Source organism: Trachemys scripta, chromosome 1 (assembly GCF_013100865.1).
Source record: "Trachemys scripta elegans isolate TJP31775 chromosome 1, CAS_Tse_1.0, whole genome shotgun sequence".
Classification (NCBI taxonomy): Eukaryota; Metazoa; Chordata; order Testudines; family Emydidae; genus Trachemys; species Trachemys scripta.
In genome coordinates, this window is record NC_048298.1 from 20,164,698 (window position 1) to 20,177,326 (window position 12,629).

General features: G+C 37.6%; 1 protein-coding gene across 5 annotated transcripts in view; it reads left to right on the forward strand.

The window, feature by feature from the left end:
• Positions 1–12,629, forward strand: part of CACNA2D1 (calcium voltage-gated channel auxiliary subunit alpha2delta 1) — a 676,857-nt gene that overhangs the window by 606,598 nt on the left and 57,630 nt on the right. For 3 of the 5 annotated variants that reach the window (XM_034765601.1, XM_034765592.1, XM_034765610.1), the window contains exons 11-14: positions 1,024–1,098; positions 1,813–1,887; positions 6,001–6,057; positions 11,479–11,535. In XM_034765601.1, coding sequence (XP_034621492.1) covers positions 1,024–1,098; positions 1,813–1,887; positions 6,001–6,057; positions 11,479–11,535 — 264 coding nt within the window. Of the gene's footprint in view, positions 1–1,023; positions 1,099–1,812; positions 1,888–6,000; positions 6,058–11,463; positions 11,536–12,629 lie in introns of all 5 variants that reach the window. The other 2 variants (XM_034765627.1, XM_034765617.1) reach the window with 2 other exon arrangements.

Sequence of the window (12,629 nt, forward strand, 5' to 3'; positions counted from 1 at the left end):
TGAGTGTCCAGACTGAGACTCCTAGTAATTTGTGCCTGAAGTTTTCTGAAAATCAGATCTCTTTAGGGGAAAATCACAAGCAGGATTTCAAAATCTTGGCTAGAAGCCCTCATCAGGACTGGGACTCCATTATGCTGTATACTGTCTAGACCAGGGGTCAGCAACGTTTATCACACGGCTCGCCAGGGTAAGCACCACGAACCACGGCAAGTGGGAGCCAAGATCGGCTGAACCTGCCATGTCAACAGGTAAATAAACTGGCCCGGCCCGCCAGGGTATTTACCCTGGCGAGCTGCGTGCCAAACGTTGCTGACCCCTGGTCTAGACACATAGGAAGACATGATCCAGACACCAAAGAGCATGTTCTACTTGTACCCTCCTTAAAAAAGAAGGGAAACTTGAAATAAGATTTAATTAATAGTATATATTGTAAAGTATATATTGTAAAAACATGAGAGAAAGTTCATAAAGACTTTATACGTTGTTACTGTGCCATTTAAGTCATAATAATTTTGTGGGCCATATTTATGTTAATGGTTTTAATGGAGATGTATTATACCTTTTATACTCCTATTCTGTTGCTTCTTGAAATTGTTACCCATTTATCCATGAAAGTACATTTTTTTTTATATTGGAACCTGCTGTTTTCACTTCAGTCTCCACATCCCCTTTTTATTAGCCTTCTGGAATATTTTATTCTGAGGCTGGTGTTAATATTATTCCATTTATTGGCTGGTGTGGAATAAGGTCCTTAAAATCCATGCAGCTGCTCTTTTCTTCCTGTCAGTTAATCAGGCTCATATGAGTGCAGTAGTTGATCTCCACCCTCACATAACTATGCTGCTCTTCATTAAAAGACCAGCTGACTCTCTCTCTAGGTCTGTATCACCCCCAAAAGGTTTTAACTAGTACCTGTCATGAAAGAAAAAGATAAAAGCAAAATTAAGATTCAGCTGCTACATGTTTGCATGTGTATTGTCAACATGTTAAAACTGCCACTAACTTTTTGTAATCTTACCCCAGAACCAGCTGATTCTTGGAGTTATGGGAGTTGATGTCTCTTTGGAGGACATAAAAAAACTGACACCACGGTTTACAGTAAGTTGCCCTCTTTCGTTAGTATTAGCTATTTCCCTTTATGCGTGAATTCTTTTTACACACTTTCACAGACCATCTAACCGTGGGCTAGATGGGAGTCAGAAGATCACCAGACCTCCTATAGCTTATGCTCTCTTTTCCTCTGATCACTTTAGAGAGTGATTGCTTCCTCTGTAGCTAGTATCAGTGCTGCTCCATGAAATGATCATCAGGATGCAGCTTACTTGCACAATACACCTGTCTTCTACTGGCATTGAAAGTAGCAGATCTTAAATCCCCTGGGGAGACCACAGAGAGTGCTGTCATCCAGATGTTTGGTCTATGTAGTCTTTTTATTACACTGTACACAGTGTACCTTCATTATGAAGTTAGTGACCTTTCCTTCACCTCACATATTAGTTTGTATGATAGCAGGTATAATTTATATCCCATGTGTAGAGCGAGATATTTTAGTAGTTAATTTCTAATAACATTTTTGTCATCATTGAAAACAAAAACCAAAGAAATAAAAGATTTTTTAAAATCGTTCTTACATGGTAGGTGAGACTGATACCTGGTTAACCCCCCGCCCCACACACACACACACACACGTACTTCAGCTTTGCCTTAAGCTGTATATTTTCCACATTCTGAATATTATTAAAAGGCCATAACTAAATCTTTTTCATTAGACTAAGCTTAATAACAGTGCACATCATTTCTTTTTTCTTTCAGTTGTGCCCAAATGGTTACTATTTTGCAATTGACCCTAATGGTTATGTTTTACTTCATCCAGATCTTCAACCAAAGGTATGAAAAATCATCTATTTTATATCACTGTTGCTCTGGAATTATTATCAGACATAAGAGAAGCACACTGTAAGTGCTGATTAAGGTGGTATGCAGCAATGGTGAATATCTCGATTTGGGGTTTGATCCAAAACCCACTTTTGTCAATAGACCCCCTCTGATTTTACTGCGATTTGGACCTTGTTGAAAAATGAAAATCAAACATTCCACTCTTACACCATTATTGTCAAGCATATAATTTGTTACTTTAATAATATAATAATATTAATAATAATGAATAGCTTGAGGTAACAGCACTAAAGCTGATTCTGAAGTGTATCTTCTCTTGGGGGGCGGGGAAAGATTGTTACAAGGTGACCTCAGGAACAGAACCCTTAAGAGTTTATTTCTGAAAATGTTTATTTTATTTTATTTATGCTTTGTAGCTACCATAGATTTAGTTTAAAGAAGAACTTTCATACTGAGGAGAACTTGCTTTTTTCATATTTTCCCTTGCATATTTCCTAATTACTAGAGTTGAGATCTGATTGAGAATTTGTCCAAAGATTATTGACTGCTAGGGTTTGGTTTGGCCCACTATAGGGAGATAGTCAGCTATGTGGAATTCAGATTTAGCTCTAGAGCTAATCCAGGATGTAAACTTTCTCAAAGTTTGGAGATGTTCAAATCAAAGGTTTTGGTTTGTACTCATCTCTGCTAATTATGACCCTGATCCTGCAAATATTTACACACTACATAGCTTTACTCATGTAAGTAGCCTCATAGACTTTAAATGGACTTTTCACTTTAGTAAAATTATATAGTGTATAATTATTCGTTGAATCAGATTTTTAGTGTGTGTTTTAAGGCGGTTTTGCCCCATCTTAGTCCATCTTCTTGTCTGTTTTAAGAGAAACTGTCAGGTGGCCTAATCCAATAGAAATATTTCAATGAGTTTTGTATTACTTTTACTAGAAACATTTTTCAATAAACATTCCTTCCACAGTGTCCGCAACACACACACTGCAGCATTGTACAGTGCACAAGAAATTGCAAGTCAAATTAAATAGAAACTAAAGAAATAAATGTAAAAATGACCAGACCAGAAATGTGTGAAAGGAAAAGGGGGAAAATCAACCAGGATAAATAGTGAAAAGCAAATTAGATTTTAGATTTTTCAGCTATTAATATTAAAATTTGCTATTAACATTATTAGGACAATTTATGTTTAAATATATGGGTGAGATTCTGCAAATGCAGAACTCTCCGTGCAGGGGGAAGTGGGAGCTAAAGTGATTCTAGGCCACCTTTATAGCCTTCTCATCCTGGACTGCTCCTCAGTTCCCTGCATAACTTATCCCTAGGGAACTACCCCCAGGTTATAGGACTGCCTGTAATCTCTGCAGCCTTTCCCTCAATATACCCCTCCCCTATGATGTCACCTATGGCAAGGCTTGCAAGGTCATCCTTGGAAGTCCTCCTTATAGCTGTCTTCCTCAGTTCCTGCACCAGTGGAATCCTACTGCAGATAGAGCCATGGCTTTTAGATCACTTTTAAACATTTCCACCTTTTTTACTTACCCCAGGGGTAACCAAGGATGGGTGATGATCTTATCTGTGGTTTTCAGTGGTGCATTTTATCCTGCAGGATAGTCATCATTCTAAATTTGTCATCTGAGAAATTTATGTGTGATGTAATAAACACAAAATTTTGAAGTACTTACCAGGTGTAACAGAAAGGGAAACTTATCTTGGAAGGAAAGGTTATAATTTAAACATAATAATCTCTAATGATAACAAGGGGAAGAAATAGAAATGTTGTCTGATAAAATAAAATAGATTTATAAAACTATTGCTTTTTGTCTATGTTTTCTTCATTTTCAAACTGCAATTAGTGTAAAAGTTCCTTTTTAAAAAGGAAAGAAAAGGAAAAGTTGGATTATTGGTTTAATAATTTGCATGCACTTCAGCTTAATGGATAAGTGCATTAGGCTTTTGATGAAGTGTAAAGGACTCCCTTAGTCAGCTTTCATTTGATGAATTAACACGTTGAATAGTTTTTGGAGAAATAGTAATTACACTGATGACATATATTCATTGCTCCATTACTGGGTGATTTTGTTTTCATTAAAGGTTATTAGAGGTCGCCTAAGAACAAAATGGTTGGGGCAAGTGTCTATTGTTGTTCGTCGCCTTTTATGCAGCTGATATGAGCCCTTTGTTAAAGAGACAAACAAAATGATTCAATGCATTACTATTATGTGGGGGCCAATCTTGCTAGGTGCTGAGCACTGATGTCATGTTCCATTGATGTCTGCCAGCATCCTGCAGGATCAGATCATTTGTTTGGTAGGGTGCAGGCTTCCAGGTTTTCCCTATGAGTTTAGGCTCTTTTATACATGCATCCTGATTAAATGCCCTTAAGAAGGGAATTAAAAAGTATAAAAAGCAAAGAACCATGATGTATTGTATAACCTAGATTTTTATTACCATTCCAGCACTTTAAGAGTAATTTCTTGAACTGCCTTTTAAAATAATATCATATTCACCAAAACTCACTTAATCTCATGACTTTACGATTGGTTTTCTTGGAAACCCTAATTTATTTTCAAATGTGGATTTATTTTCAAAATGTACTTCAGAACCCCCTTTAATTAAAAACAAATCCATACTACTACTCTGTGGTACTGAAGTCTAGTGAAGATGAATAGAGATGTCCCCCAAGTACTTCTCCAATGGCTGTTTCAGAATGTTCTTAAAAATGTATTATTTCATAAATGATATATTGTGTTTTATGTCCTCTGCAGAATGTGCAAACTGAGTATTAAGCATGCTTTCATTTGTGTATTATTATTATTAACAGTTGTACAGACTAGACTTTATTACTGCCAGTTTGTTTGGGGTGGTGCATGCAATCTTCAAACTAAGGTACACTACAAAGACAGATAGGTATAGAATGCCTGATCTTCTTTTAACACACTATATTAACTTTTAGTTGAATTTTGTGATTGCACTTAATATACTAACGAACAACATCTTAACCCTCTTTGCCAGAAATTATTCAATAGATGTATACCAAATCATACCTACGCATTTATCTTTGAAGAGGTGAGGGTGTGCTGGAGTGTCATTAGTTCCTTCTTTTGAATGCCTTTTGCTTTCCTTCCTAAAATCTGTAACCTGAAAATCAAAACTGGTTCGACATAATTAACATTTTGGAATATTGCCTTATAGTAACAACTCACAAATCAACAACCCCACCATTTACCAAGAACTTGTAAGGTTGTTATTCTGACTTTCTTGAGAAAACACCATCATTTAAGTTACACAATCTACAAAATCATATTTTTAACAAAATACGAGTTCAGTTCTAATCTCCTTTACATTAACTTTTAAATGAGTGATGATCAATTAATAAATATTAACTTACACTTTGATGTCCATTTTTATATATATAAGAGAGAGAGATATTAATTGTCATGAGCCAGAATCAGTTATCCCAAGGGATAGATCCAATCAGGGAAGTCGGTGGAGTTATACTGGAATAAACTTCTCTCAACATGTTCAGTCTTAATAGGATACAAATTCTGAAATAGAAAATGGATGAACCCCTGGCTCTACTGTTGATATCAACGTCCTTTCCACCCACTGTTCATTAAGGTCCTGCTCCAAGCCCTTCTATGAATAAGACTTTCATTGACTTCAGTAGGCTTTGAATAAGGTCCTGTGTACTTTATGCACTTCATACTATATATATGTTGGATTTGTTTTTAAAAGAAAAACAAAAGGGAGGTGGTTTGTTTTAGGAGCAAATGTTGTGATGAGTGAGAAGGAATGTGCTTTTCTGTGATCTATTAAAATTCTGGCAGAATGTGCTGGTTATGTAGAGCTCTCTGTTAATTTAATTCACCTGCTTTACCATTGTTTGTTGTTTGTTTGCCCAGCTTGAAACATGTGATGCTAACAGAGAACTCAGAACTCTGAAACTACTTTGTCAAAATGAGCTTAGTCTTGTGATTCCAGGAAAATGCCCATTGGAGAAGAGTAGATCTTGAGGGTAGAGTATAGACCATAAATAATTAACTGTGTGTTAATGGTGTGAAGGTATAAATTACTGCTTTTCTGTTACTTCAGCATATTGGTGTGGGCATACCAAAAGTTAATGTGAGAAAAAGGAGACCCAATGCCCAGGTAACTGTGAATGGAGGTGATCATTAGTGCGTTAAAATGCATAGAGTTGCAGATTAGATTTAGAAAGCTTCTGCTCTGCTTATTAGGAGGAACCTAACTAGGGAACTGTTTACTTTGACAAACAGCTTCCAAAGCATGAGGCTTGCATCCTTTTTTGTTAAACGATTATTGACGATTGTACCTGAAGACGTTCCTTTAAATTATGATGCATTACTAATAGCTGCTAATTAGAGCTGTGCTGTAAATATTATTCTTCAGACTTGGAAATGAATTTGCAGTTTGAAAAAAGAGACTACTTGTGCTAGATTTGTTTTCATAAACCTGAAAGCCTTGGAAAGATTGTGCTTCGTTCTTTGTGAAATTATTGCCAAGTCTTATTGCACAGTATGTGCTGTATCATAACACCCTCATGGAATTTTTGTGATTTGTGTAGCTTTCTATGTGGAAGTCTCAAAGTGGTGCATATGTTATCTGTCACTCAGAGCGGGTTTCTGTGATCAACCAGCATAACTACATCTATGGTTAGAAGCCATCTCACTAAGCATGGAAAGAAAATAAGTGACAGGTCATGCAATTTGAATTATGATAAAAGTCCTTGCATACAAAACACTTATTGAAAACAGTGAAATATAAAAAGAATGGTTTAACTATATAAATAGCAATGAAAAAAATTAAATACAGTATATAACATTAATATGCTACTCATATGGGAGTCCATCTTAGGGTGTTACATAATTTCGTATATAAAGTTAGCAGCTTATTTAAAGAAGACAAAGATTAATTGATTAGCACTGAAACAGTGTGAAATTCTGACTCCATTCAAGTCAGTGACTAACCCCCATATACTTCAACAGGGCCATGATTTTACCCATGATTCTGAACTTAGCCTGATCATGGATTAGCTTAATGTATATAAAAGAATCTGACAGTCCACATCTTCAGATTTTACCCTTTCAGTCTAGGTAAAATCTAGACTCTTGTAGTTCAAAGTAAGGAAGAGAGATGCAATATTCTAAGAATATGTAAGGATATAGGCCTGCTCCCAAAATCCTTTCAAAGAACACAATAATGACTGTTTAATGAACTTATTTTTATGTTGCTGCACCAGTTCTTTCTTTCTTTCTTTCTTTCTTTCACAAAAATAACATATCCTTGCTCTTCGTTGCCCAGGCTGAAAGTAGATTTGCTCTAACCATGCCTGCATGCTTCACTTCTGGTGGTGTACTTCTGTTTTGTTTTGTTAAGTTCTGCTTTTGTATGGTAATGTTAATGTAGTTGTGCTTATTTAGTCTGGTTGTGTGCACGTCTGAATGGGTAAATAGAAGAACAAACTTAATAGAAAGTTTGATTCTTCTTCACACACACAAAATAAATAAATAACCAAGCAAATGACAACCTAGAGGAAGGGAAACCTTATGGAGCCCAAATACCTGAGAAATAAAACACATTCTTCAGGAAAAAAAACCCACAGTGGGAGAAAAGATGGTTTTATGGTTAAGCTGTTGGACTAGGAGTTAATATTTCTATTCCAATCTCTAGTACAGATTTCCTTTGTGACCTTGGCAAGTCTCAGCATCTATGTTCGCTCACTTCAGTTTCCTCATCTGCAAGATGTGGGTAATCGTATGTACTTCATAAGGATGCTGGGATAGATAAAGTACAAATGAGTCAAGTACTTTGAGACTCTAAACCAAACAGCAAGATGCATTTAATGCATATTTTTGTTGAATGAATTTCACTGTTTGTGTTTTAAAGCAGTCATCTAACCTCTGGGACTCCTTAACTAAGACTAGCCTGGGTTATCATTTGAGAGAAATAGTTTATGTTAATTTGATGTGATGTGATGTGATTTTTTTTTTTTACCATTTTCTTTTCTTCTCTGTCCCTTTGCGTATTGGAATGGGATACAAACTTCACAATGCCACTTCTGCCATGGCAATGCCTTCATGCATGCTGTTTGGGTTTGATCGTGCTATTCATTATCCATTGCATGTAAGGAAATATTTTTTTATTTGCTTTTACATTTTAGCCTTTTGCTATTTCTTGTTGAGTGTGATTTTGTTGGGGAAAAGTTGATGAATAGCAAAAGAGAAACTTGTAATGAATTGCGATATGTGTTTTATTGATGTTGCATTAAAGTTGATTAATTGTATATGTTCTAGATGAATAAGAGCAGACGATTCCTGTGCAATTATAAATACACATTTAGTGGTTAATTGCCTGTATTTAGCCTAGAGTCCTTTGTTCAAACCTGTCCAACGGATACTTTCATTTCAAATATAAAATTTCTTCTGCTTCTCTTCAAGAGAATAACTCTTTCTTACTGAAAGAATGAAAACGCCATCCATCCAATAATTTGCACTTTTGTTTCTCTAGAATGGTAAGGACTGATCTTACAATCTTTTATACCCATGTGAATTCCATTGAACTACAGCACTCGTATAACAGAGAGCTGGGCCATTGGCCCCCAGTACTCCAAAATCATTTAGATGAATACATTTCCTAACAAGACGTATAGGACATGATTCTCCACTCAGACCAATGTAAATTGGAATTAGCTACATTGAAATCAATGGAGAGAAGCTGGCATCAGGAGGAGGAGATTCATACCTGCACTATTTAGTAAAATATTCATATACTGTATAATGGCCATGTACATTTAATAGAAAGTCTAGTTTTTGTCCTGCTACTATCAATTAGCTGCTGCCAAAATATGAGGGCTACATCTTGAGAACTTTTGTTTGTTAGGATAAAAAAGGATATGACCATTGCTTTGAAAGAAGACATTTTAGACTTATTATCAAAATAAATTAGCACAGTTGATCCTGTCGCATCTGGAAGAAGATGCCTCTGTCCCTTTGATTTAACTGCCTAGTAAATTGGAGCCTAGCATATACCAAGCAATAATAAATTTTGCTTAGCTAATTACATCACAAGGAATACTTATGCACTGATTGGTGAAAGCTTGAATCCCCATTTTATATGTAATGTCCCATTTACACAAAGCAAATTCTTTTCCACTGAATCAAAACAAAATACATTGGTGACCTGGTTCCTCTTCTGTACTGAATCAGTCCAGTATCATGTTCGCAGGGTTTAAAAAATATGCCCCATAATCCTTTTTTCTTAAAAGCCTAAACTACATATGTGCCTTACATAACTACTGAGTAACCAGGATTTTGCTGGGAGCTTTTACTCCAGGACTAGGGATAGTTAGAAACAGATGGTTGTAAAATTATAGATATTAAGGGCTTGTGACTTGTTCAGACACATTTCCCCCCACCCTGTACCACTTGATACATTAACAATCCTACATAAAGCCTTAATCCAGCAAACATATACAGTCACAGTTAACTTCACACATGTGCATCAAGGATGGTCCAGTGGCTAGGATAATAGCCTGGGACTTGGGAAACCTGGTTTTAATTCTCTCTTTTTCCGAAGACTTCCTCTTTGGGCAAGTTACTTAACCTCTCTATGCCTCAGTTTCCATCTGTGGAATGGGGATAATAGTACTTCCCTACCTCAGAGGGGTGTCTTGAGGATAAATGCATTAAAGATTATGAGGCGCAAAATGAACATCTTGAGCCTCACTTAGAATGAAGTCACCTATGTGATCTGTGAATCACACATGTGATGCACATTGGCTGCAGTGTGACTGATTTTCTGTCAGAACCCACTCTGCACACACAACTCCCTTCTTTAGCTATTCCCTTTATTGTGTCACCTCTGTGTAAAAAAAAATCCAGTGGAAAATTCACTAAGTGCTGCTGAAGCAAAGGGTTTCAGTGCAACACAGTGACCTTCTGTTTTAAAGGACACTTATGCACTGCTATTGAAGTAGCATACAGCAGTGGTTTTCAAACTTTTTTTTCTGGGAACCCAGTTGAAGAAAATTGTTGATGCCCACGACCCAACGGAGCTGGGGATGAGGGGTTGGGGTTTGGAGGGGCTCAGGACTGGGGCAGAGGGTTGGTGTGCTGGGGTGACAGCTGCGGGGTGGGGCCAGGAATGAGGGGCTCAGGGCTGAGGGTGCAAGCTCTATGGTGAGGCCGGGGATGAGGGGTTTAGGATGCAGGAGGGGGCTCTGTGTTTTGTGGGGCTCAGGGTTGGAGCAGGGGAGTGGGATGCGGACTTATCTCCGGCGGCTCCCAGTCAGCGGCACAGACGGCCTGCAGAGGCAGGCTTCCCACCTGTCCTGGCACCGTAGTCCATGCCACACCCTGGAAGCGGACAGCAGCAGGTCTGGCTCCTAGGTGGAGATGCCAAAGGTGCTCGGTGCAGCTCTCGCTCGCAGGCACCGTCCCACCCCAGCGCCCATTGGCCATGAACTCAGGGCGGAGGCAGGGGGCAGTGCGCGGAGCCCCGTTGCCCTGCTGCCTAGAAGCCGGACCCACTGCTGGCCGCTTCTGGGGTGCAACGCGGTGTCGGAGCAAGTAGGCACTAGCCTGCCCTAGCTGGGCAGCACTGCCAATGGGACTTGTAACATACCGGTCACTGGTGCTGACCAGAGCCGCTGGGTTGCTGAGCAAGGCAACCCAGTTCCTTACATGCCGCGACCCAGTCCTGGGTCGCGACCTGAACTTTGAAAAACACTGGCATACAGAACATGAAATATGGAAGACATGTTTCTGCAAGTCACGACAGTTTCCATTTTAGTTCTTTGCTCGTTTAGATCCTGGTTCAGCAAGGTACTGAAGTACATTGAAGTCAGTAGGACTAATTGTGTGATTAAAGTTATATATGTGCTAACTACCTTGCTTTATCAAAGCTTCATTTTTACAAATTACCATATGTCAGACTTTTTGTTTGAGGCAACTATATGTTCCATGATCACGTTTCCATAACAGGTTCTTTTCATCTGACCGTATCCTTTTGTCATTCCTTTCTCTTGTACTTGCTGTCCCTTTCATCTTCACCCACAACCAGCTCATGCCATTGCATCAGTCTGCTGTAGGGTTCATTATAGTGGAGTGCAGGTGTTGATATTACCAGTTGCCCAGAAGACTTTCTCACTATCTGTCTCCCCTTTCTTTTTAGTGGCAGGAAACTTAAGGAACGACTCTTTGTCTGACAGGTCACCCTGTTATCATGCTTACAATTAGCAGAGTAAGCAGCCTTCAGCCATTAACACTGTGTGACCAACTGTAGGCAGGCACTAGTTTTTAGGGTTAATCCAGTTATTACTCACCTGATTACTTCTCTCTTTTTAAAATCCATTTTAAGTGAAATAGCACTGTTAACAATCCACTATGCTATATCTGATTAAAAGATAGAATGGTAAGTAATCCTATTTAAACAATCTTTTTTGATTTAAGGGAGGGTTTGAATGATTTCCAGTGACCTATTCATAACATCGAGTGAGAGATCTTTATTATTTGATTTGTTTAATATCTTCTGCTTCAGAATCCTAAATCTCAGGAGCCCGTTACACTGGATTTTCTGGATGCTGAGCTAGAAAATGATATTAAAGTTGAGGTAAGAAGCACTAGTAATGTAGTGCCTGCTTTGATGTATATATTCTTCACTGTTCTGGGTAATAGCTGAAATATAATAACTGCTGCACATTCCTCCAATTTCCTTAACCTCTTGTTCTTCTAAATGACAGATGGACTTCAGATTTTAATTGCTCTTAAAATGCAGGTTTAGTTACTAGTTTCTGAAATTTATTTTGAATCTATGTATTTTCTTCTTTTATGCACCTGGCACATTTAAAAAAACCCTGTCATTTGAAAGATTATATTTTTAAGATTAAGATTCCCGATTATTCTCTCTATATAATGGGGAGTGCCATCAGGAATGGTAGAATCATTCAAAACAGTACACTTTTTTAAGAGTGCCTAGTGTGAACAATGCATGACCCACTTTATCATGTGAGCAGATAAGCTCTGTTTATGACATTTCTGAAGCATGCTAATGAACTGCAGAACATATTTAAACAAAAATTCTTTCCCTCCATTTTACTAATGCAAAATTATTATTATGACTCAACAATCAATTTTAAAGCACTGAAAAATAAGCAAATTGTTCACAACAAACCCGAATCCTCCAAAACAAAAAAACAAACAAACGAACAAAAAACCTTAAATAAGACTTGCCTATCTTATGGTATCATTATAAACTCAAATTCCAGGCAAGATTTGTTAAAGATTCATACTTCTTTTGGACAAACTTGACCCAAATTATTGTTTCACAACCTCTATAATTCAGGTTTCAGTATAATGCCAGCTGAAAGTTGGTGGTTCCAATTAAGTACTGCATTGGACCCAAAACTCAAAGCAAAACTTGGGGAGGGTTAATCCACACAGACTGAAACAAAAAGTTTGTACGCACCCATTTTAAGACACACTGTCGCTGACTTTCAAATAGCTATCATGAAAATAACTACAGCTGTTAGGCAAATTGCATTAGTTCTGCATCAAAATTCCCATTGACTTCACTGGGAGTTTTGGGTTTGCAAAGAATGCAGGAATTAATACTCATCATATTCACTGAGCCCAGTCATGCAACCATTACTCATACAAGTAGTCCTTACTGTCATGAGGAGTCTTACTAGTGTCAATAATATTGCT